Source organism: Somniosus microcephalus, chromosome 12 (genome assembly GCF_052327205.1).
Source record: "Somniosus microcephalus isolate GS21.2 chromosome 12, FLI_Smic_1.0, whole genome shotgun sequence".
Taxonomy (NCBI): domain Eukaryota; kingdom Metazoa; phylum Chordata; class Chondrichthyes; order Squaliformes; family Somniosidae; genus Somniosus; species Somniosus microcephalus.
The window spans coordinates 101,832,377-101,856,599 of record NC_140998.1 but is presented as its reverse complement, the minus strand read 5'-3'; the positions used below and the strand labels follow the sequence as shown (position 1 = coordinate 101,856,599).

The 24,223-nt window shown below is 45.9% G+C and overlaps 1 protein-coding gene across 8 annotated transcripts in view; it reads right to left on the bottom strand.

Annotated features, from left to right (window-relative positions):
* The window catches only part of mipol1 (mirror-image polydactyly 1), a 418,898-nt gene that overhangs the window by 371,385 nt on the left and 23,290 nt on the right, over positions 1-24,223 (bottom strand). For 4 of the 8 annotated variants that reach the window (XR_015080271.1, XM_086003343.1, XM_086003344.1 and 1 more), the window contains exon 2: positions 18,591-18,682. The exons of 1 other annotated variant lie outside the window; for it this stretch is intronic. Coding sequence is in view for 3 of the 7 variants with exons in the window: in XM_086003343.1 (XP_085859469.1) it covers positions 18,591-18,682 (92 nt within the window). In the remaining 4 variants the exon portion in view is untranslated. Of the gene's footprint in view, positions 1-2,301; positions 2,354-18,590; positions 18,683-24,223 lie in introns of those variants that run through there. 3 more of the 8 variants (XM_086003345.1, XM_086003346.1, XM_086003351.1) reach the window with 3 other exon arrangements.

Sequence of the window (24,223 nt, the reverse complement as noted above, 5' to 3'; positions counted from 1 at the left end):
AGGTTCTTCACAGGAGCATTATAAAACAAAATTGGACACCGAGCCACATAAGACGACATTAGGACAGATGGTAGGTTTTCAAAAGCGGCTTAAAAGGAGAGAAGGGGAGCGAGGCGGAGGGCATTCCAGAGCTTAGAGACTAGGTAGCTGAAGGCACAGCCACCAATGGTAGAGTGATTAAAATTGGGGGTACGCAAGAGCTGGACGAGCACACAGATCTCAAGAGAGTTGCAGGGCTGGAGGAAGTTACCGAGATAGGGAGGGATGAGTCCATGGTGGGATTTGAAAAACAAGGAGGAAAATTTTAAAATTGAGCCATTGCCAGACCGGGAGTCAATGTAGGTCAGCGAGGGCAATGGTGATGGGTGAACAGGACTTGGTACGAGTTAGGATACGGGCAGCAGCGTTTTGGATAAGCTCAGGTTTGCGGAGGTTGGGGAGGATGAAAGATGAGAGTGCATTCGAATATTCAAGTCTAGAGGTAACAAAGGCATCGATGACGGTTTCAGCAGCAGATGAGCGGAGGCAGGGAATGTTGCGGAGGTGGAAGTAGGCGGTCTTGGTGATGGAGTTGGTATGTGGTCAGAAGCTCATCTCGGGGTCAACTACAACACCAAGGTATTTTAAATGCTCTCTGGCTGGCCTCCAATTCTTTGCCCTCTGTAAACAAACCTCTGCTCTTCCAAAACTCTCCGACCTCACTCACCCATAGCCTTGCCCTTGCTGATCTTCATTGGCTCCCCAGTCCCCCAATATCTCAAATTTAAAATTCTCAGCCTCATGATTAAATCCCTTCCCACCTCTGTAACCTCCTTCATCCATACAAACCCTGCCTCCGAACTCTCAGTTCATCTGACTCGGACATCTTGCGTATCTTTACCCAACCCCCACCCTTGGCCACACCGTTGTCGGCCGTGCCTTCAGCTGTCTCGGCCCATGCGCTACAATTCCCTCCCTAAAATCCTCCATCTCTCCTCCTCTTTGACCAATATCCAGTAAGGAAGCAAGGTCATTGTCAAATCAATGTCACCCCAACATAAAAATTGGTAAACTAATAAAAATAACTAAAGATAGCATTTTGTCTTTCTCACGTGAAGCCTTTATTAGAAGGATGTTGTAACTATCATTCCAATTGGTTTATAATTGTCCAGGATGCAAGCCACCACCTTTCGCAAATCAATTAGGCTCATGTGGAGCATAAACACCAGCAATGGCATGTTGGACCAAATGGCTCGTTTCTGTGCTGTAAATACTTTGCAATGTTATTCCCCAGAAAGTTTTTGTATGTTGGTCATTTTATTGCATCTTTTGGCAAATGCATCATCATACAGAAGTGCATCAAACTAAATATTCTATTATAATGAATTTGTTCCTCTCATTTTCTTCACTTGGCAAATATTTTTCCTTTCCTTATATAATTCTACTCCGTCGTACACCCTGCCCAAAGGGCCATTATTTAGGCTCAAATGTTGACAGGCCATTTGATCATGGAGATTATCACATCTGAGCCTGCTCCTGTCCTCACCCAACATTCACACAAGTGCAATTTCAGTAGGGGTCACTGGATAACAATCAGGAGTGGGAACCCTAGCCAATAGCACCCATCATAGCTGCAATTAACGACTACTCCTCCTCTCACTCCTCCTCTTCTTACTCCTCCTCCTCCTCCTCCTCTTCTTACTCCTCCTCCTCCTCTTACTCCTACAACGTAGTAAAATGTCCCACGGTGCTGTACAAGAGTATTTTAAGGAGTATTTCATACACAAACTCCCATTCATCATTTGAACTAGTTAACAAAAAATACAGTTGCAATTGTCAGCACAGCATAGAAAACTATGCACAAGATAATTTTTAAAATTATATTCATTTTCAGTACAAAACAAAAAGCACACACGCGCACGCAAGAAATCTGTCAATCTGCCAGCTAAGATAATGCTCTACAATCTTTTTTTCAAAAACATATAAACACTATTATTTTGTTGAATGTAAAACCTCCCACCAGCATATTCTTGATCTCCCAGAACAAGAAAGGCTAAAAAAAAAATCTGAAAGGATCAGCACTTCTTAAGATGTCTATTTACAATCAACAAGTTTAAATAGGTGTATTAGCGAAATCATCAAAGCACAAAATGTTCCCATAGCACCTGAACAGTTGAATTTTGTAAATATCTGAATATAAGCCATCATGATCTGCCTTTTGCTCTCGTATACCATTTTATTTTTTTCATTTGACATATCACTTTCTCTCTCCCCAACATATTCACAACCAGGGAGGCTGCAGTTACAGACATACATACATACGTGAGAAACATTTAAAACGGTGTTCAACAGAGTGCAGGAAAAATATATTCTGCTGAAAGGAAAGAACAAACAAAACAATAATGAGACTCCATGGATGAATAAAGCCATAAGGGAACAATTGAGGGTAAGGAAAGAGGCATACATTAAGTGCACAGATAAGGGAGAATATGAAAAGATTAGGAGAAGTCAAAAAAAATTAGGGAGGCAAAGAGGAACAATTAAATTAAATTATCAAGAAACATAAAACCAAATAGTGAAATATTTTACAGGCACATCAATAAAAAAGGAAAGTTGGGATGGGAATAGGGCCATTAAGGGATAGACAGGATAATACCACAGGTAACGATAGAGAGATGGCAGAAATATTAAATAATTATTTCGCTTCAGTGTTTACCAGGAAGATAGAACAGGTGGACATGACATTGGATGATGAGATTAGAAATGAGATAAGTGCATTTAAAATTATAAAAGGGGAGATAGCAGAGGCATTACTACACATATTTAATAATTTGTTAGAAAAAGGTGCAGTACCAGAGGACTGGTGGACAGCTAACATAATACTGTACCTATATTTAAGCAGGGGAATAGAACATGTCCAGGGAATTACAGACCAGTCAGCTTAACATTGGTGGTAGGAAAAATAATGGAATCCCTACTAAAGGAGAAAATAGAAGAACATCTAGAAACCAAAAATATAAATGAATAGTCAGCATGGATTTCAAAAGGTAAAGTCTTGCTTGACCAACCTTATTTAATTTTTTGAAGAGGTAAGAGAAAGAATAGACAATGGTAATGCAGTAGATGTAACTTATCTACATTTTCAAAAGGCCTTTGATAGTGTACCCCATAATAGACTGATGAACAAGGTCAGAGAATGCAGAGTCAGGGGACAAGTAGCAGAATGGATTTTGAAGAAGGGTCAAACCCGAAGCGTCAACTCAAATTTCTCTCCACGGATGTTGCCTGACCTGCTGAGTTTTTCCAGCATTTTCTGTTGTTATAGCAGAATGGATTGCTGGCTGGCTTCAGGACAGAAAGCAGAGAGTAGGAGTAAAGGGTAGCTATTCACAGTGGCAGAAGGTGTGCATTGGTGTTCCACAAGGATCAGTGTTAGGACCGCTGCTGTTCACAATTTACATTAACGATCTAGACTTTGGAATCAAAAGCACAATTTCTAAATTTGTGGATGACACCAAATTTGGGGGGGTGGGGTGGGGGAATAGTCAATACGGAGGAGGACTGTAACAAATTATGAGGACGACATTAATAAACTTGCAGAATGGGCATATAATTGACAAATGAAGTTCAGCACAGATAAATGTGAGGTATTACATTTTGGTAGGAAGAATAGGGAGGTCACCTATCACTTGGAGGGTGTGAGTCTAGGTGGGGTAGAGGAACAAAGGGATCTCGGAGTACAAATACACAAATCATTAAAAAGTTGCGACACAGGTTAACAAGGCCATAAAAAAAACAAACCAAGCACTAGGGTTTATTTCTAGAGGGATAGAATTTAAAAGTAGGGAAGTTATGCTAAATCTGTATCGAACCTTGGTTTGACCACAGAGTACTGCGTACAGTTCTGGTCGCCATATTATAAGAAAGAATATAGAGGCACTGGAGAGAGTGCAGAGAAGATTTACAAGGATACCAGAAATGCGAGGGTATACATATCAGGAAAGGATGAACAGGCTGGGTCTCTTTTCTCTTGAAAAAAGGCAGAGGGGTGGCCTAATAAAGGTCTTCAAAATTATGAAAGATTTTGATAGAGTGGATACAGTGAGAATGTTTCCACTTGTGGGGAAGAGCATAACTAGAGGCCATCAATATAAGAGTCACCAAGAAATCCAATAGAGAATTCAGAAAAAACTTCTTTACCCAATGAGTGGTGAGAATGTGGAACTCGCTACCACAGGGCATGGTTGATGCGAATAGTATCGATGTATTTAAGGGGAGGCTTGACAAGCATATGAGGGGAAAAGGGAATAGAGGGTTATGCTGATAGATTTAGATGAGGAAAGACGGGAGGAGGCTCGTGTGGAGCATAAACGCCGGCATGGACTGGTTGGGCTGAATGGCCTGTTTCTGTGCCTATATCCTATGTGATCCGATGTACATGCATATAGAGCAGAGGTATATAAACAGACCTAGTAAACATATTTCAATGACCAAGACATTCATTGTTAAAACAAAAATTAAGGACAGCCACCAAATGAACAACCTGAGCATTTGCACAGATCCAGAAAGTGTTTTTTTCCAATTTATACCAATGATGAAGGGTAAAACAGCAAAACATTGCAAAAATGTATTCACAATTCTGGAAATTGAAAAACTTTTGCAGCAAAATCTAAGAAATTTGAATAAACCAATGTAGCCTTTGAAACATTACTCCAGGCATGTGTAGAAGTACATGACATCCTTACAATCTGTTCCTTAGCAAACAGCTCCACCTTGAGGATCGATGAACTCGAGAGATCACATGAATCATTTTACAATTCACTGAAAGTTTTCATTCTCTACTGTCATTTATAAAAATATTTTTTTTTTAAATCATTTGGGATTTGCAGATCACAATAAATAATAGCCCGTAATTTCCGATAGGAGGCTTCCTGCGTGCAGATGCTTTTACCAGGCGTAAGATTTTTAAGGGTTTTCAGCAGGCGGAGGTTATGCAGAAAACGGAACTCCCCACCCGCGGAGGCCCTTCTCCAGTGCAATCTGTCAAGAGGATTCTTGACAGATCGGAAATGCCGGTTTTCAGCGCATGCGTTTCGCATGCCTGAAACTAGCACTTGCGAGGTCCCTACGGGTGTGTACACAGCTCGTACACACCCGTAGGGATCGGAAATTACAGGCCATCACAAGACAAAAAACAAATAAATTCTAAGGGAACTTGTACTCAATCCAATAAAAAAGTAACATATTTGGCTGTTACAGTACTGAATTAATTTTTTTCCCCCCATTTTCCAGAGGAGGAGGAGCAGAAAAAGGGCTGGCCATGTGCCATCAGGAAACGAGTTGCTCTTTAAAGCTACTTAATGTTTTAACATTAAAACACTAGTTCATCCTCCACCTTCCACAAATCAAATGGTCCAGTCCAAATAGTCACTCACAATGAAAGAAAGATAACAAATATATACACATCGACAATCCCATTAAACATCCCAGGTTTTAAAAGGCATGATTAATTAATGGAGAAGAAGTCTCACAAGAGTACTTTCCCAGCTGATGGCTTTTTGGGTCAAGCAGTTCTAGAGCAGTCTTCCTATGAAGCCTCTTTAGGATATACGTGGTTGCTCTTAGTCTGCAGCATCACCAGAGCAGCCAAGGAGGCTTAACTCAAGGGTCCCCATCCTATTAAGAAAATAATACATCAAAACCCCACTCATGTCCAGCAATCCCTGCTGGAACTCTGCATGCAGATGTTAGAGCTGGTTGTGCCTGCGATGGTCCTTCAGTCAAAATAGCCTGCCAACACTTGCCATCAAGACTCACACATGAATAATGATCACTGTGGCGAGGTGATGAAAGGCAACTGGCAGCCCAGTATCCCAGGAAGCCGCAACAAGAAGGGATAGGAGGAGAAAAAAAATTAAAGCATAAAATATAAAACATGCAAAAAAAAATGTACTTCACTTTAGAAAGTTATTTGCTCATCTCTAAGCTTTCCCACATGACACACTCAGCTCCCAAACTTTTCAATATTTCTAAGTGGTATCTTTGCCAATCCAGGGAAGGATATGGACTTATTTTGTGAGATATAATTTGGACTTTGAGCTCAGAACTCTGGGAAACAAGTGTAATCCCAACAAACTTCAAGACTAGAATTCCTTCCTTTCCCGCCCCATCTCCCCGCATTACAACAGTGATGGCACTTCCAAAAGTAGTTTGTTTACTGCAAACAGCAACAACTTGGATTTATATAGTGCCTTTAAAGTAGTAAAACATCCCAAGGCGCATCACAGGAGCGTTACATATTATATAGGCTGAGCCACAGAAGGAGATATTAGAGCAATGACCAAAAGCTTGGTCAAAGAGGTTGGTTTTGAGGTGAATCTTAAAAGGAGGAAAAAGAGGCGGAGCGGTTTCGAGAGGGAATTCCAGAACTTAGGGCCTTGGCAGGTGAAGGCACGGTCACTATGGTGGGGCGATTAATTTAATTAGTGAATTAATTTAAATTAATTAAAAAGGGTAAGTCATGCCAGGAGAGCCCAGCCCCGTGTTATGCTCCTCTTGCTCTATGTGGGAATTCAGGGACACTGCCTGTGTCCCTGATGACCACGTGTGCCAGAAATGCATCCAGCTGCGGCTACTAGCAGACCGCATTGCGGCGCTGGAGCTGCGGATGAATGGGCTTTGGAGCATTCACGATGCTGAGAGGGTCATGGATAACACGTTTAGTGAGTTGGTCACACCGCAGGTAAGGGCTGCACAGGCAGAAGGGAAATGGGTGACCATCAGGCAGAGCAGTAGAGGCAGGCAGGTAGTGCAGGGGACCCCTGTGGCCATCCCCCTCTCAAACAGGTATACCGATTTGGATACTGTTGAGGGGGATGATTTACCAGAGGAAGGCAGCAGCAGCCAACTTCCCGGCACCAGGGGTGCTTCTGCTGCTCAGGAAGGGAGGAAAAAGAGTGGGAGAGCAATAGTGGTAGGGGATCCTATCGTAAAGGGTACAGATAGGCGTTTCTGTGGCCGTAGACGTGACTCCAGGATGGTTTGTTGCCTCCCTGGTGCCAGGGTCAAGGATGTCACTGAACGGCTGCAGGGCATTGTGAAGGCATGACATGGGTAGGAAGAGGGATGAGGTCCTGCAGCAAGAATTTAGGGAGCTAGGGAGCAGATTAAAGAGCAGGACCTCAAAAGGTTGTAATCTCTGGATTACTCCCACTGCCACGTGCTAGTGAGTATAGGAATAGGAGGACAGAGCAGATGAATGCGTGGCTAAAGAGTTGGTGCAGGAGGGAGGGCTTTAGTTTCCTGGATCACTGGGCCTGCTTCTGGAGAAGGTGGGACTTGTACAAGTCGGACGGGTTGCACCTGAACCAGAGCGGGACAAATATCCTTGCGGGGAGGTTTGCTAGCACTGTTCGGGGGGGGTTTAAACCAAAATGGCAGGGGGTTGGGAACCTGAGCAGGGAGACGGAGGAAAGGGAAACAGGGATAAAAGCAAAAGATAGGAAGGAGAAAAACAAAAGTGGCAGTCAGAGAAATCAACGGTTTAAATCAAACCTGGCCACAGTAAATAATAATTCTAATAGGTCTAAGAGCGTTAAAAAAACACGCCTGAAGGCTTTGTGTCTTAATGCGAGGAGCATTCGTAATAATGTGGATGAATTGGCTGCACAAATAGAGGTAAACGAATATGATTTGGTTGGGATTACGGAAACGTGGCTCAAGGATGGCCAAGACTGGGAACTCAACATCCAAGGGTATTCGATATTCAGGAAAGATAGGCAAAAAGGAAAGGGAGGTGGGGTAGCATTACTGGTTAAAGAAGGGATTAATACAATTGTAATGAAGGATATTAGCTCTGATGATGTGGAATCTGTATGGGTAGAATTAAGAAATACTAAGGGGAAAAAAACATTAGTGGGAGTGGTATATAGACCTCCCAACAGTAAGGCGGAGGTTGGGGATGGCATTAAAAGGGAAATTAAAGAAGCGTGCAATAAGGGCACAGCAGTCATCATGGGTGACTTTAATCTACATGTAGATTGGACCAACCAAATTAGTAACAATACTGTGGAGGAGGAATTCCTGGAGTGGAGTGTTTACAGGATGGTTTCCTAGACCAATATGTCGAGGAACCAACCAGAGATCAGGCCATCTTAGACTGGGTATTATGCAACAACAAAGGATTAATTAGCAATCTTGTTGTACGAGGCCCCTTGGGTCTGAGCGATCATAATATGATCGAATTCTTCATTAAGATGGAGAATGAAGTAGTTGACTCGGAGACTAGGGTCCTCAATTTAAATAAAGGAAACTACGATGGTCTGAGGAGCGAGTTGGGTAGGATTGATTGGGGAATGGCACTCAAAAGGGTTGACGGTGGATAGGCAATGGCAAACATTCAAAGACCGAATGGATGAGCTACAGAATTTGTTCATCCCAGTTTGGCATAAAAATAAAACAAAAAAGGTGACTCAACCGTGGCTAACCAGGGAAATTAGGGATAGCATAAGATCCAAGGAGACAACATATAAATTGGCCAGAAAAGGCAATAATCCTGAGGATTGGGAGCAGTTTAGGATTCAACAAAGGAGGACAAAGGGATTAATTAAGAAAGGGAAAATAGAATATGAGTGTAAGCTAGCAAGGAACATAAAAACTGACTGTAAAAGCTTTTATAGATATGTGAAGAGAAAAAGATTGGTGAAGTCAAGCGTAGGTCCCTTACAGTCAGAATCAGGGGAATTTATAATGGGAAACAAAGAAATGGCAGACCAACTAAATTCATACTTTGGTTCTGTCTTCACAAAGGAGGACACAAATAACCTCCCAGAGATGCCGGGGAACATAGGGCCTAATGAAAGGGTGGAACTGAAAGAAATCAGTATTTGTAGGGAAATGGTGTTAGGAAAATTGATGGAACTAAAGGCCGATAAATCCCCAGGGCCTGATAATCTACATCCCAGGGTACTTAAGGAAGTGGCCCTAGAAATAGTAGATGCATTGCTGGTCATCTTCCAGAACTCGATAGACTCTGGAACAGTACCCATGGATTGGAGGGTAGCTAATGTTACCTCACTATTCAAAAAAGGTGGTCGAGAAAAAGCGGGGAATTATAGACCGGTAAGCCTGACATCGGTAGTGGGGAAAATGCTAGAATCTATTATAAAAGATGTAATAGCAGAGCACTTGGTAAGCAGTGACAGGATCGGACAAAGTCAACATGGATTTACAAAAGGTAAATCATGCTTGACTAATCTACTGGAATTTTTTGAGGATGTAACTGGTAAAATAGATAAGGGAGAACCAGTGGATGTGGTGTATTTGGACTTTCGATAAGGTCCCACATAAGAGATTAGCGTGCAAAGTTAAGGCACATGGGATTGGGGGCAAGGTATTGACTTGGATAGAGAACTGGTTGGCGGACAGAAAGCAAAGAGTTGGAATAAACGGGTCGTTTTCCGAGTGGCAGGCAGTGACTAGTGGGGTACCGCAAGGATCGATCCTAGGACCCCAGCTGTTCACAATATATATTAATGATCTGGACGAGGGAATTGGATGTAATATCTCCAAATTTGCAGATGACACAAAGCTGGGTGGGAGGGTAAGCTGTGAGGAGAATGTTGTGAAACTCCAGTACGATTTGGACAGATTGGGTGATTGGGCAGAAACATGGCAAATGCACTATAATGTGGATAAATGTGAGGTTATCCACTTTGGTGGCAAAAACAGGAAGGCAGATTATTATTTGAATGGCAATAGATTGGGAGAAGGGGAAGTGCAAAGAGACCTGGGTGTTCTTGTGCACCAGTCGCTGAAGGTAAGCATGCAGGTGCAGCAGGCGGTTAAGAAGGCAAATGGTATGTTGGCCTTCGTAGCAAGAGGGTTCGAGTACAGGAACAAGGATGTCTTGCTGCAGTTGTACAGGGCCTTGGTGAGACCGCACCTTGAATACTGTGTGCAGTTTTGGTCGCCTTACCTGAGGAAGGACGTTCTTGCCATGGAAGGAGTGCAGCGAAGATTCACCAGGCTGATACCTGGGATGGCAGGAATGATGTATGAGGAGAGATTGTGTCGATTGGGCTTATACTCACTGGAGTTTAGAAGATTGAGAGGGGATCTCATCGAAACTTATAAAATTCTGTCAGGCATGGACAGACTAGATGCAGGAAGGATGTTTATGATCGCCGGGGAGTCCAGAACCAGGGGTCATAGTCTAAGGATAAGGGGTAAGCCATTTAGGACTGAAATGAGGAGGAATTTCTTCACCCAGAGAGTGGTGAACCTGTGGAATTCTCTGCCACAGAGGGCGGTGGAGGCCAGTTCATTAAATATATTCAAAAAAGAGTTGGATGTATTTCTTAAGGCTAAAGGGATCAAGGGATATGGGGAGAAGGCAGGGACAGGGTACTGAATTTGGATGATCAGCCATGATCTCATTGAATGGCGGAGCAGGCTCGAAGGGCCGGATGGCCTACTCCTGCTACTATCTTCTATGTTTCTATGTAAAATCGGGGATGCTGAAAAGACCAGAATTAGAAGAGCGCAGAGATCTCTGAGGGTTATGGGGCTGGAGGAGATTAGAGAAAAGGAAGGGTGAGGCCATGGAGGGATTTGAAAATAACGTGAATTTTAAAAAAGAGGTGTTGCCAGACCAGGAGCCAATGTAGGTCAGCAAGCACAGCGGTGATGGGTGAACGGGACTTGGTGCGAGTTAAGTCACGGGCAGCAGAGTTTTGGATGACCTCAAGTTTAGGGAGGGTAGAACGTGGGAGGCCAGTCAGGGGTACGTTGGAATAGTCAAGTCTGGAGGTAACAAAGGCATGGATGAGAGTTTCAGCAGCAGATGAGCCGAGGCACGGGTGGAGTCGAGTGATGTTATGGAGGTGGAAATAGACGGTCTTAGTGATGGCGGGGATTTGTGGTTGGGAGCTCACCTCGGAGTCAACTATGGCATCAAGGTTGCAAACAGTTGCCAGGGAGAGGGATCAAGTCAGTGGCTAGGGAACGGAGTTGGTGGCGGGGACCGAAGACAATGGCTTTGGTCTTACCAATATTTAGCTGGAACACTTCGTGACATAGGAGGCTGTGAAAGGTGCTATATAAATGCAAGTTCTTTCTTTTTATTTTATTTAAAGGGATATGGGCATGTAAAAGGAGAATAAAATGCTTGCGATTTTATCACATTGTTGAAATGTTTCACAACAATTCATACAATGAACCATTTTTAGGGTGCTGTAACAGTTATGCAATCAAACAGAATGCCTTTCCCCTTCTCTGCTCCTGCATTCTCTAAACAGGTCAATTCCCCCACACCAAGCATTGATGCATTTCCCCTCTGCTGCTGATCTACCCAAAGATGAACCCTCACTTTTATCAACGGCACCCCACAAACCTCTTTCCAGTACTGCCATACCTCAGCAACCCCCTCCCAGTACTCCCACACACAAGTCACCTTCCCCAAATCTCCCACCACCACCATGCTACTAATGCCAAATCCACCCTCTCACAGCAGTCCCCTCCACGTGCTACCACACGCGGAGACCCCTCTCATACCTCAGGATTCGCTCCAGTGTTAACATATTGTGGCACCACTCTGCAACTTTGGTGCACTCTTCGTAATGTTTCCAAAAACCACACTGTGGCTCCCAGTTTCTACATCCCACTACCTCCCTCCCCACTGTTTCCACATCCTTGAACACAAAATACAGGCTGACACTTGAGTACAGTACTGAGGGAGTGCTGCACTGTCGGAGGTGCCGTCTTTCGGATGAGACATTAAACCGAAGCCACGTCTGTCTTCTCAGGTGGACGTAAACGATCCCATGGCACTATTTCGAAGAAGAGCAGGGGAGCTGTTGGGGCAGCTCATGGTACCTATGGAACATTCTTCCTGCCTGGAGAAAAAGCTGGATGAGCCCACGGGTGGCGAGAGCTCCTTGCCCGGGTGGACGTAAGTGGGTTGGGAAATCACTTAGATTTTAGATGGTTGGACAGCCACTACAAACTCTTTAAAATCGTCTAACTAGCAAAATGTCTTCCAAACCATTGCAGCATTTTAGCTGAGAGCAGATGAGTATCCCATTGAAAAGTGCTGTAATGCCCACCTCCCGACCTATAGTTTGTGGAGGTGGTGTTGAAAAACCAACGGTGGCAGCAGTCTCGGATATAAAAAATGGTGTTGGGTGTCCTGGCAGTGTCAGGATACCGGTTTACATATTTTAATTAGGCTTCTACCCGTTTCTGGTAGGAACGCTGGCTGCCAAAAAAATCAAGGTTCACCCAAAAATAAAAATGCACATAACTCTGACAGTAAATTGCCGATTCCCCCCACTTTCATCGCACTTCTACCCGATTTGTTATTATAATAAATATATTTAATTCCAGCAAGGAGCAAGACAAAAAACTTCAGAAAAATCCATAAGCTTCACTAAAAATATTAAGAGGCGCAATTAAATAATTACTCCTGATCATATTGCCCAAACCGGTAACAAGATGTGCTTCACAGTTAGTCCATTTTAATTCACTGGCCTCCAGTGGGTTAAATCGTGGTCAGAAGTCAGGTCTATTGGCCCATTACTATTTGTCCCCATATATGCATATCCAAGAGATGATCAAATTTGCCTATTGCATGCAAAAGCCATGGAATAATCAAAAGGGTGATGTCTGAAAAAACATAAGCTTCATCAAAACATACAAACAAGAAATCACAGCGAGATGGGAGACGAAATCAGGGGATAGAGATGTGAGATCACATGCTAGAGAGACAGAGACAATATATAATTTCCTCTGTTCAGATTCATAATGGGATTCAACTACATGAACTTATCATGCTGTAATTATACAATGTGACCACTGATTTGCTAGGAGTCAAATTTCTGATCTTTCCCTTTTCTCTTGATTTTTGTTTCTACTGAGGAAAAGTTAAAGGTACTTACATCTTCCTCCAAAAAAATAGAATTTATATTATAATTTAACATTGGTGGACGGCTTTAGCCTGTTCTTGCTGAACCCACAGCCTCCTCTCTGCCCTTTTTCTAGCTCCTTCTCAGCCTGGGCGCATAAAGAGCCCAGCCTTTCAGTGCTTTCCTTTTCTCTCCTTCATGGTCCGTTCTCAATGCTGGTCCTTGGCCCTGCTCCTGCTCCATGACCCCTTCCGAAATGCTGCTGGTTCTGGCCTCAACTCCATGGCCAGTTGTCACCGCCATTACTAATAATTGACAGTTCCATTTCACTGAGCATCATTCAATGTGCAGGAGGTAATGGCCACACGAGTGGAAAGATTTGCTCAGGCATGCAGCCATAATCTGTATGCCAGGAAATAAGCTTGAGAAGATTAATACAGGTTGACTATCCCTTATCCGAAAACCTTGGGACCAGCTGTGTTTCGGTTTTCGGAAATTTTCAGATTTCATGAGGTATTATTTCAGACTGGGAAACTCCTCGCATTCTTTTCACAGGCAGGCTCTGGAAAGCGTCTCTGTAGGTTAGCAACAGCTTCAGAGACACTTCCAAGCTACTGGGCCGAGTGTTTACAAGCTGTTGCTGAGCAACAGTGTTTGTTGTCAGATAGAGAGATAAAAACCTTCGTATCTGACAACATTAGCGCTGGTCTATCCGGAAGTTTGGATAGAACGGCAGCATATCGGACGGGCCGCTGTATCGTTGGGTTCACTCTCCCGGTACCTCCTTCACACTGCCTGGCTCGGCCTGCAACCTCCTACCCAGGAGGGAACTCTGTGACCCTCTGCCCTGCTCACAGGGAAAGGCAGAGCTCCCTCAGTCACACTTAACATCGAGAGCGAAGGCCGGCGTGTCAACAATCTGCAAGAATTCTTGTTTTGGGCCCCGGAGGACCACTCCTGTCATGTTTTGCGCCACTCGGGTCATGTCGTGCACACGACTTACGCCGAACGAAAACACTTTCGGTTTTCAGAGGTTCGGATAAAGGATAGTCTACCTGTACCATCAATGCAATACCCAGTGCCCACAGAACTTAGCAAGTCAGGCCTTAAGAAAAAAGAGCAAACTGAAGCTTGACTAATCACCAGGCAAAGGAGGTGGTATGGACTCGGAATTCAAACTTCTCATCTGGCCAGAAGAAGCTGTGAAGTTCTTCAGTCCAGAAGTCACATATAGAGACAGCTGTGCCTTCACAACTTACTGAATGACCAACACATAAGCACTTGCCGAGCATGGAAGATGAAGCACCTCCAGTACATAAGAACATAAGAAATAGGAGTAGGCCATTCGGCCCTTCGAGCCTGCTCTGCCATTCAATGAGGTCATGGCTGATATTCTGCCTCAATTCCATTCACCAGCCTTATCGCCATATCCCATGATGCCCTTACTAATCAGAAATCTATCGACTTCTGTTTAGAATATACTCAATGACTGAGCCTCCACAGCCCTCTGGGGTAGAGAATTCCAAAGATTCACCACCCTGTGTGTGAAGAAATGTCTTCTCATCTCAGTCCTGAATGGCCTACCCTTTATCCTGAGGCTGTGGCCCCTGGTTCTAGACTCTCCAGCCAAGGGAAACATTCTCCCAGCATCCGCCCTATCAAGCCCTGTAATAATTTCGTATGCTTCAATGAGATCCCCTCTCATTCTTCTGAATTCAAGAGAATACAGGCCTAGTTTACTCAATCTCTTCTCATACGACAATTCTGCCATCCCAGGAATCAATCTCGTAAACCTTTGTTGCATTCCCTCTATGGCGAGTATATCCTTCCTTAGGTAAGGAGACCAAAACTGTACACAGTACTCCAGGTGTGGTCTCACCAAGGCCCTATATAATTGGAGTAAGACTTCTTTACTCCTGTACTCATATCCTCTTCTAATGAAGGCCAGCATACCATTTGCCTTCCTAATGGTTTGCTGCACCTGCACACTCACTTTCAGTGATTCGTGTACAAGGACACCCAGGTCCCTTTGAGCATCTGCATTCCCCAATCTTTCACCATTTAGGAAATACTCTGCCTTTCTGTTTTTTCTACCAAAGTGGATAACTTCACATTTATCCACATTATATTCCAGCTGCCATGTTCTCGCCCACTCACTGAGCCTGTCGAGATCCCCTTGAAGTCTCTTCACATCCTCTTCGCAACCGACACTGCCACCTAGCTTTGTGTCATCAGCAAATTTGGAAAGGTTACATTTAGTCCCCTCATCCAAATCATGGATATAGATTGTGAATAGCTGGGGCCCAAGCACTGAGCCTTGTGGTACCCCACTAGTCACAGCCTGCCATCTTGAAAAAGACCCGTTTATCCCTACTCTTTGTTTTCTGTCTGTTAACCAATTCTCAATCCATGCCAGTATATTACCCCCAATTCCATGTGCCCTAATTTTGTTCACCAACCTCTTGTGTGGGACCTTATCAAATGCCTTCTGAAAATCCAAATACACCACATCTACCGGTTCCCCTTTGTCTACTCCACTAGTTACATCCTCAAAGAACTCCAACAGGTTTGTCAAACAGGACTTCCCTTTCATAAATCCATGTTGACTCTGCCCAATCTTACTATTAGTTTCTAAGTGCCCAGTTATTGCATCCTTTATAATAGATTCCAGCATTTTCCCAACTACTGATGTGAGGCTAACAGGTCTGTAGTTCCCCGTTTTCTCTCTCTCTCCAATAGCGGGGTTACATTTGCTATCCTCCAATCTGCAGGAACCGTTCCAGAATCTATAGAATTTGGGAAGATGACAACCAATGCGTCCACTATCCCAATGGCCATCTCTTTCAAAACCCTAGGATGTAGGTCATCCGGTCCTTGGGATTTATCGACTTTTAGTCCCATTAATTTTGCTAGTACTGTTTTTTCACTAATAATCATTTCTTTGGGTTCCTCATTCACGCCACACCCTTGGATTTCTCGTATTTCTGGGAGGTTTTTTGTGTTTTCCTCCGTGAAGACAGAAAAAGTATTTATTTAATTTCTGCCATTTCCTCATTCCCCATTATAAATTCTCCCATCTGACTGTAAAGGACCTACATTTACCTTTGCCTGTCTTTTCCTTTTCACATACCTATAGAAGCTTTTACAATCCGTTTTTATATTTTTCGATAGTTTGTGCTCATATTCCATTTTCCCTTGCTTTATCAATTTCTTGGTCCCCCTTTGTTGTTTTCTAAAAAGATCCCAATCCTCAGGCTGACCGCTTTTTCTGGCAACTTTATAAGCTTCCTCCTTTGACTTAATACTAGCTTTAATTTCTTTTGTTAGCCATGGTTGGATCACTTTTCCTTTTGGGTTTTTATGCCCAAAGAGGAATATATGTTTGTTGCAAATGATGCATTATTTCCTTGAATGTTCTTCTTCTTAGGCAGTCCCTCGGAACTGAGGATGACTTGCTTCTACATTAAAAATGAGCTTGCAGGTGGCTGATTAGTCCAATGCGGGACCTACAGTCTCTGTCACAGGTGGGGTGCTTGGGTTGACGTGCGCTCCTTGCGCTTGCTCCCGGCAGAGACTCGAGGTGTTCGGCGCCTTCCCGGATGCTTCTCCTCCACTTTGTGCGATCTTGGGCCAGGGATTCCCAGGTGTCGGTGGGCATGTTACACTTTTTCAAGGAGGCTTTGAGGGTGTCCTTGAAGTGTTTCCTCTGCCTACCTGGGGTTCTCTTGCCGTGCTGGAGCTCCGAGTAGAGCGCTTGTTTTGGGAGTCTCGTATTGGGCATGCGGACAATGTGACCCGTCCATCGGAGCTGATTGAGCGTTGTCAGAGCTTCGATGCTGGGGATGTTGGGCTGAGCGAGAACACGGACGTTGGTGCGCCTATCCTGCCAATGGATTTGCAGGATCTTGCGGAGGCAGCGTTGGTGGTACCTCTCCAGTGCTTTGAGGTGCCTGCTGCACATGGTCCATGTCTCTGAGGCATACAGCAGGGCAGGTATCACTGCTGCCCTGTAGACCATGAGCTTAGTGCCGGGTTTGAGGTCCTGGTCTTCAAACACTCTCTTCCTCAGGCGACCGAAGGCTGCACTGGCACACTGAAGGCGGTGTTGGACTTCGTCATCAACGTCTGCCCTTGTTGACAGTAGGCTCCCGAGGTATGGAAAGTGGTTCACGTCGTTCAAGGCCTTGTCGTGGATTTTGATAATCGGGGGGCAGCACTGTGTGGCGGGGACAGGTTGGTAGAGGACCTTTGTCTTACGGATGTTTAGTGTAAGGCCTATGCTCTCGTATGCTTCGGTGAAGGTGTTTACGATGGTTTGGAGTTCGACCTCCGAGTGAGCGCAGATGCAAGCATCGTCTGCATACTGTAATTCGACAACAGAGGATGGGACGACCTTGGATCGGGACTGGAGGCGACGGAGGTTGAACAGTTTCCAGTTTGTTCTGTAAATTAGCTCCACTCCAGTGGGGAGCTTACTGAGGGTGAGATGGAGCATTGCAGCAAGGAAGACTGAGAAGAGCATTGGTGCGATGACACAGCCTTGCTTGACCCTGGTTTGTACGTGAATTGGGTCTGTGGTGGAACCGTTGGTGAGGATCACGGCTTGCATGTCGTCGTGAAGCAGGCAGAGGATAGTGACAAACTTTTGAGGGCAGCCGAATTTGAGGAGGATAATCCCTCACGGTTGACAGTGTCGAAGGCCTTTGTGAGATCAAAGAAGGCCATGTACAGTGGTTGGTGCTGTTCCCTGCATTTCTCTTGTAATTGACATGCGGTGAAGATCATGTCCATTGTGCCCCTTAGTGGGCGGAATCCGCATTGCGACTCTGGGAGGAGTGTTAGCCATTGCATGTCCACCTTCATACCTTAGTGAAGACTCCCAATCTACCATGGCCAACTTGTCCCTCATACCCTTGTAGTTTCCTCTGTTTAGATTGAAAACCTTAGTTTAAGATTGGACTACATCACTCTCAGTCGTTGAAGATGTGCTGGACAAGCAAAAGAGGAATCAAATGCATTCAATACCTGAAGCCTAAACAAATGGAACTCTTGGTATTGAGATCACTGGGCCTGTCTTCTAAATGAGTGTTGACAAGAAAAACTACAAATGCTGGAAATCTGAAATCACTAGAAATTCATGAACATCTGAAAAAGAAAAGAAAGCTTAATGTTTCAAATGAGAACCTTTATCAGTTCTGATGAGATCTCCAACCAACCTTTACTCTTAGGAGGTGAGGAATATTTCCAGAATGTTTTGTTTTCATTTCAAAGTGAAGGTATTTGAGCACCAACAAAATGTACACAATGTGGTGTCCACTTACAAAGATGACTTCTTTGATGAACTTAGTATTGCCGTTTCCCAGTGTCGTTAATACTTCCAATGGCTTTAGTACTAGACAGAAATTCTCCCCCCACTACAGCTTCTGTGTGTTAGGGTCCAATTGCCATACAAGTCATGACAAACTTTGCAGTGTTGTAAAAATGTCACAGAAAAGACTGCCAGTCATACCAAAGAGAAATATCTAAAAAAAAGAGATTAATGGTAGAAAGTTATGAATACCATCAACTACTGGTGAAAAAGAATTAACGGTTTTATGCAGCAACTGTAAACACAAAGATAAACAACGCCATTCTCATTAAATGACAATCCCTCAGTGGAACAAAACAGGACTGGTGGAGTATTGACCAATTAATATATCACGCACTTACTTTTGTATATATCAACTAGTGTGCTTTTGAGCTGCTCGTTCTGTTTCTGAACAACTAGTCTAAGTTCCAGTTCATTTTCCAAAGCAGCATCTCTGAGAGGGAAAAAAGGAGAGTGTTTAGTTCTGGATTGAAGATATTGTATCAGAGTTACAAAAATAAAGATTTGCTGCAATGTCAATTGCTAAACAAAATGTAATGTATTTATACTATAATTAATTACAAAAACGCAAGACAAATTATTTTAACTTGAGGTGCACAATGGGCAGGCGGATTGTGCCCGTTGCCACCAACATGAGGCCCAAGACATTGAGGCCCGGGTGAGCTGCGGACACAAGTGAGCGCCCCATTGCAGGTCTTCGGTTATGGGAGGGTGGGGAGCTTGGGGATGAGGGATGCAATCACAGCGGTGTGGAGGAAGGGTGTTGTTGCAGCAGCAGGCCCCTCCTGGTCCCAAATGTTAAATAAAAAATTCCTGGTCCATTTTCTGAGTGGCCGCAGTGGTCCCTTTTAAGGACTGTTGGTTAGGCCACTCAATTCCTGTTACAAATGGTCGGAGCGTCGCAACACACACTCCACCCATTTGTACCTCAAAACTGCAAATGAAATCCTTTTGTATGCCATACCACCACGATTTTCATGGCATCTTATCTGAAACAGGTCTGCCTATGCAAGATGACAGCAGCTGGAGCGCTAGTGTAAATAAGGTGATAAGTAGCCAGTCACCATTTGCAGGCCGCTTCCGCCCAGTTTACAGCAGGTGGAAACTCTCAAGAATCAGCCCTTCAACATATGTCATTTTATAACACTACGGATGTTATTAACAAAGCACGGTAGGGTGAGTGTTGATTTCTGTGCACCTTCAAGAGAGAGCTGGACCGGTTCCTGGTTGGGGCACAGATCACATCATACAAAGGGTACGTACGAATTAATTTAAGTCATGGCCAGTGTGGTCTCCTGGACTAGTTTTGATCGCTTAGAGGGATCAGAGATGAATTTTCCAGATTTTTCCCCTCCTAAATGGCACTGGGCTTTTGATCTGGGTTATCACCTCTCTTCGGTGACTATATTATACCAAGGGAGTAGGGAGTCTGTTGACCTGATGCACAAGGCATCACAATCATATGGGACAGCTAGTCCAACGCATTCATAGGTTCAAAAGGATTTAGGATTTAGAATAGATAACTGGGAAAGTAAATCAGAGGTTAAAGGAAGCAAGGCCAGTAGGTTAAGAATGATTTGCCAATTGTAGTTAGCAGCGAGCAGTTGCAATCACAGCATGTTCAATTCTTTATAATTTGGCACCCAGTTTAAAATCAAATTTTGGGATGGGGAGGAGGCAGCCACAGCAGGAAAGGTCAGCATGGCAGGAAAAAATGATCAAATTAGGATTAGCAGCGAGCACCTAAAATGGTGTTGGATCCATTTATAGGTTTGAACTGCGAGTGACACTAGAGGCGTCGGAATTATTACCCATCCCCAATTTCCCCAGAGAAGGTTCTGATTGGCCTTCTTGAACTGCTAGTCCTTGCGGGGATGATGCTCCCACAATGGTGTTCGGTAGGGAATGCCAGGATGTTGACCCAGCAGCCATGAAGAAATGACAGTACAAGTCCAAATCACAATGGTGTGCATCGTGGAGGGGAACTTCACGATGATGGTGTTGCCACAACATTGCTTGTCGGTAGAGCTTGAAGGAGGGGGAGATGCAATCAAAGTAACCTTTGAGAGTTTCTGCAAGTGCATCCAATAAATCATACCTACTACAGCCACAGAGGGTGGATACTGAATCCAGCAGCAGGGGCACCAATCAAGTAATCTGCTTTGTCCTGGATGGTGTTGAACTTCTTCAATGTTGTTGTAGCTGCACCCATTCAGGTGGGTGGTGACTATTCCATCACAGTCCAGATTGGAGTCTTGTAGATGGTGGAGCAGCTTCAGGGGAATCAGATTGTGAGGTATTTATCACAGAATATCCAGCTTCTGCCCTGCTCTTGTAGCCATGGTGTTCATATGACTGGTCCAGTTAAGCTACTGGCCAATGGTGATTCCCCCCCAACCCCCCTTAAATGTTGACAGTGGGGGACTCAATGGTGGTCACGTTGAAGATCAAGAGAAATGTATGGGCCTTCTCTTGTTTGAGATGGTCAATGCCTGGCATGAATGTTACCTGCCACTTGTCAGCCTCAGCCTAAATGTTATCCAGGGTGACAGACGCTGCTTCATTATCGGAAGAGTTGCAAACACAGCTGAACACTGAAGCTGCCAGTGAATCGCCCAATCTTGACATTATTATGGAGGGAAGGCGATTGATGAAACAGCTGAAGAAGGTTGGGCCGAGGATGTTTCTCGGACATACACCTAAAGTGATATTCTGGGGCTGTGATGGCTTGACTCAGAATACCCCAATCATCTTTGTGTGTCAGGTATGAATCCAGCCAACGGAGAGTTTTCCCTTTGACAAGTTTTGTATGGCTTCTTGGTGCTATATCCATTAAAATGACTTTTGATGACATAGCCTTGATGTTGAGCGCACCTCTTCTCTGGCATTCACCTCATGTCCGGAAATGGGCTAAGGCTGCGATGAGCTTTGAAGCCGACTAGTTTTAGGGCAACCCAAACTGAGCGTCAGTGTAGGTCAGCATTAAAATATTGATTATTCAGGGTTTAAAATTTAAATTTTTCGGCAGATAGATCATTGGAGCAAGAGAGCAGCATGGCCATAAGAACATAAGAAATAGGAGCAGGAATAGGCCATTTGGCCCCTTGAGCCTGCTCCGCCATTCAATAAGATCATGGCTGATCTGATCTTGGCCTCAACTCCACTTTGCTGCCCGCTTACCATAACCCTCGATTCCCCTGTTCTTCAAAAATCTGTCTATCTCCACCTTGATCATTCAATGACTCCACCTCCACAGCTCTCTAGGGTAGAGAATTCCAAAAAGTCACAACCCTCCGAGAGAAGAAATTCCTCATCTTCGTTTTAAATGGGTGACCTCTTATTCTGAAACGATGCCCCCTAGTTCTAGATTCCCCCATGAAGGGAAACATCCTCCCTGCATCTACCCTGTCAAGCCCCCTCAGAATCTTATAGAAACATAGAAGACTAGCTGAAGTGCCCGGCGGTGCCGAGGGATTTTTGAGGGCATGTTGTTGTTGGGAGAGAGAGAGAGAGAGAGAGAGAGAGAGCGCGAGCGACTGGGGGGGGGGGGGAGGAAAGAGAGCGAGCGACTGGGGGGGGGGGGGGGGGAAGAGAGCGAGCGACTGGGGGGGGGGGAAAAAAGAGAGCGAGCGACTGGGGGGGGGGGGAAAGAGAGCGAGCGACTGGGGGGGGAAAAAAGAGAGCGAGCGACTGGGGGGGGGGGGGGGAAGAAAGCGAGCGACTTGGGGGGGGGGGAAAAAAGAGAGCGAGCAACTGGGGGGGGGGGGGGAGAAAGAGAGCGAGCGACTGGGGGGGGGGGAAAAGAGAGCGAGCGACTGGGGGGGGGGGGGGGGGAAAGAGAGCGAGCGACGGGGGGGGGGGGAAAGAGAGCGAGCGACCGGGGGGGAAAGAGAGCAAGCGACCGGGGGGGGGGGGGGGGGGGGAAAGAGAGCGAGCGACCGGGGGGGGGGGGGGGGGGGGGGGAAGAGAGCGAGCGACTGGGGGGGGGGGGGGAAAAGAGAGCGAGCGACTGGGGGGGGGGGGAAAGAGAGCGAGCGACTGGGGGGGGAAAAAAGAGAGCGAGCGACTGGGGGGGGGGGGGGGAAGAAAGCGAGCGACTTGGGGGGGGGGGGGGAAAAGAGAGCGAGCAACTGGGGGGGGGGGGGGGAGAAAGAGAGCGAGCGACTGGGGGGGGGGGAAAGAGAGCGAGCGACTGGGGGGGGGGGGGGGGGAAGAGAGCGAGCGACGGGGGGGGGGGGAAAGAGAGCGAGCGACCGGGGGGGAAAGAGAGCAAGCGACCGGGGGGGGGGGGGGGGGGGAAAGAGAGCGAGCGACCGGGGGGGGGGGGGGGGGGGAGAAAGAGAGCGAGCGACCGGGGGGGGGGGGGGAGAAAGAGAGCGAGCGACCGGGGGGGGGGGGGGGGGGGGAAGAGAGCGAGCGACCGGGGGGGGGGGAAAGAGAGCGAGCGACCGGGGGGGGCAAAGAGAAAGAGAAAGAGAGAGAGAGACTGGGGGGGGGGGGGGGGAGAAAGAGAGCGAGCGACTGGGGGGGGGGGGGGGGGGGGGGGAGTGAGTGAGCGACTGGGGGGGGTAAGAGAGTGAGCGACTGGGGGGGGGGGAGAAAAGAGAGCGAGCGACTGGGGGGGGGGAGAGAGCGAGCGACTGGGGGGGGGGGGAAAAGAGAGCGAGCGACTTGGGGGGGGGGGAGAGAGCGACTGGGGGGGGGGGGGGGAAGAGAGCGAGCGACTGGGGGGGGGGGGGGGGGGAAGAGAGCGAGCGACTGGGGGGGGGGGGAGAGAGCGAGCGACTTGGGGGGGGGGGGGAGAAAGAGAAAGAGAGCGGAATTTTGAACGTTTTTTGGATACCGCGGGCACAATTTCTGTCTCACCGAAACATAAATACGCTTACAACCGTTCTGGAATCGTAAGCTTTCTTTTGATGTAACACACGTGTAGGTACGCTCTATAACTTTTGATTGTATAGCCGGACAGAGAGACAGAAAGACAGAGAGAGAGACATACCGTTTTATATATGTAGATAAGGAGCAGGAGTAGGACATTCGGCCCCTCGAGCCTGCTCCGCCATTCAATGCAATCATGGCTGATCATCCAAATTCAGTACCCTGTCCCTGCTTTCTCCCCATAGCCCTTGATCCCTTTAGCCTTAAGAAATATATCGAACTCCTTCTTGAATATATTTAATGAATTGGCCTCTACTGCCTTCTGTGGTAGAGAATTCTACCGGTTCACCACTCCTTCGGTGAAGAAATTCCCCCTCATCTCAGTCCTAAATGGCTTACCCCTTATCTTTAGACTGTAAACCCTGGTTCTGGACTCCCCCACCATCGGGAACATCCTTCCTGCATCTAGTCTGTCTAGTCCCGTTAGAATTTTATAAGTTTCAATGAGATCCCCTCGCATTCTTCTAAACTCCAGCGAATATAAGCCCAATTGACCCAATCTCTCCTCATACGTCATTCCTGCCATCCCAGGTATCAGTCTGGTGAATCTTCGCTGCACTCCCTCCATGGCAAGAACATCCTTCCTCAGATAAGGCGACCAAAACTGCACACAATACTCAAGGTGTGGTCTCACCAAGGCCCTGTACAACTGCAGCAAGACATCCTTGCTCCTGTACTCGAATCCTCTCGCTATAAAGGCCAACATACAGGAAACTTTGTGATATCCTGCACCGACGGGACCGAGCGGTTGCCGATCTATCAAAACCGCCAGACAATCCAGCGCTAATGTTGAAGCATACAGCGGTTTTCAGCTCCGTATCTGGCAACAAACCCTAACAGCTTCCAAACAGTCGGCCCGTACCTTGGAAGTGTCTCTGTGGCTTAGCAACAGTTTCAGAGAGACTTTGCAGAGCCTGACTGTTGGAAAAAAAAAGCCACGAGTAGAAAAAAAAATCTAAAAACGGCTCCTGATTTCTGCCGGTGGATTGAGGTTTCCGGACATTCAACCTCCGGATAAACCAAAGTTTCTTGTACC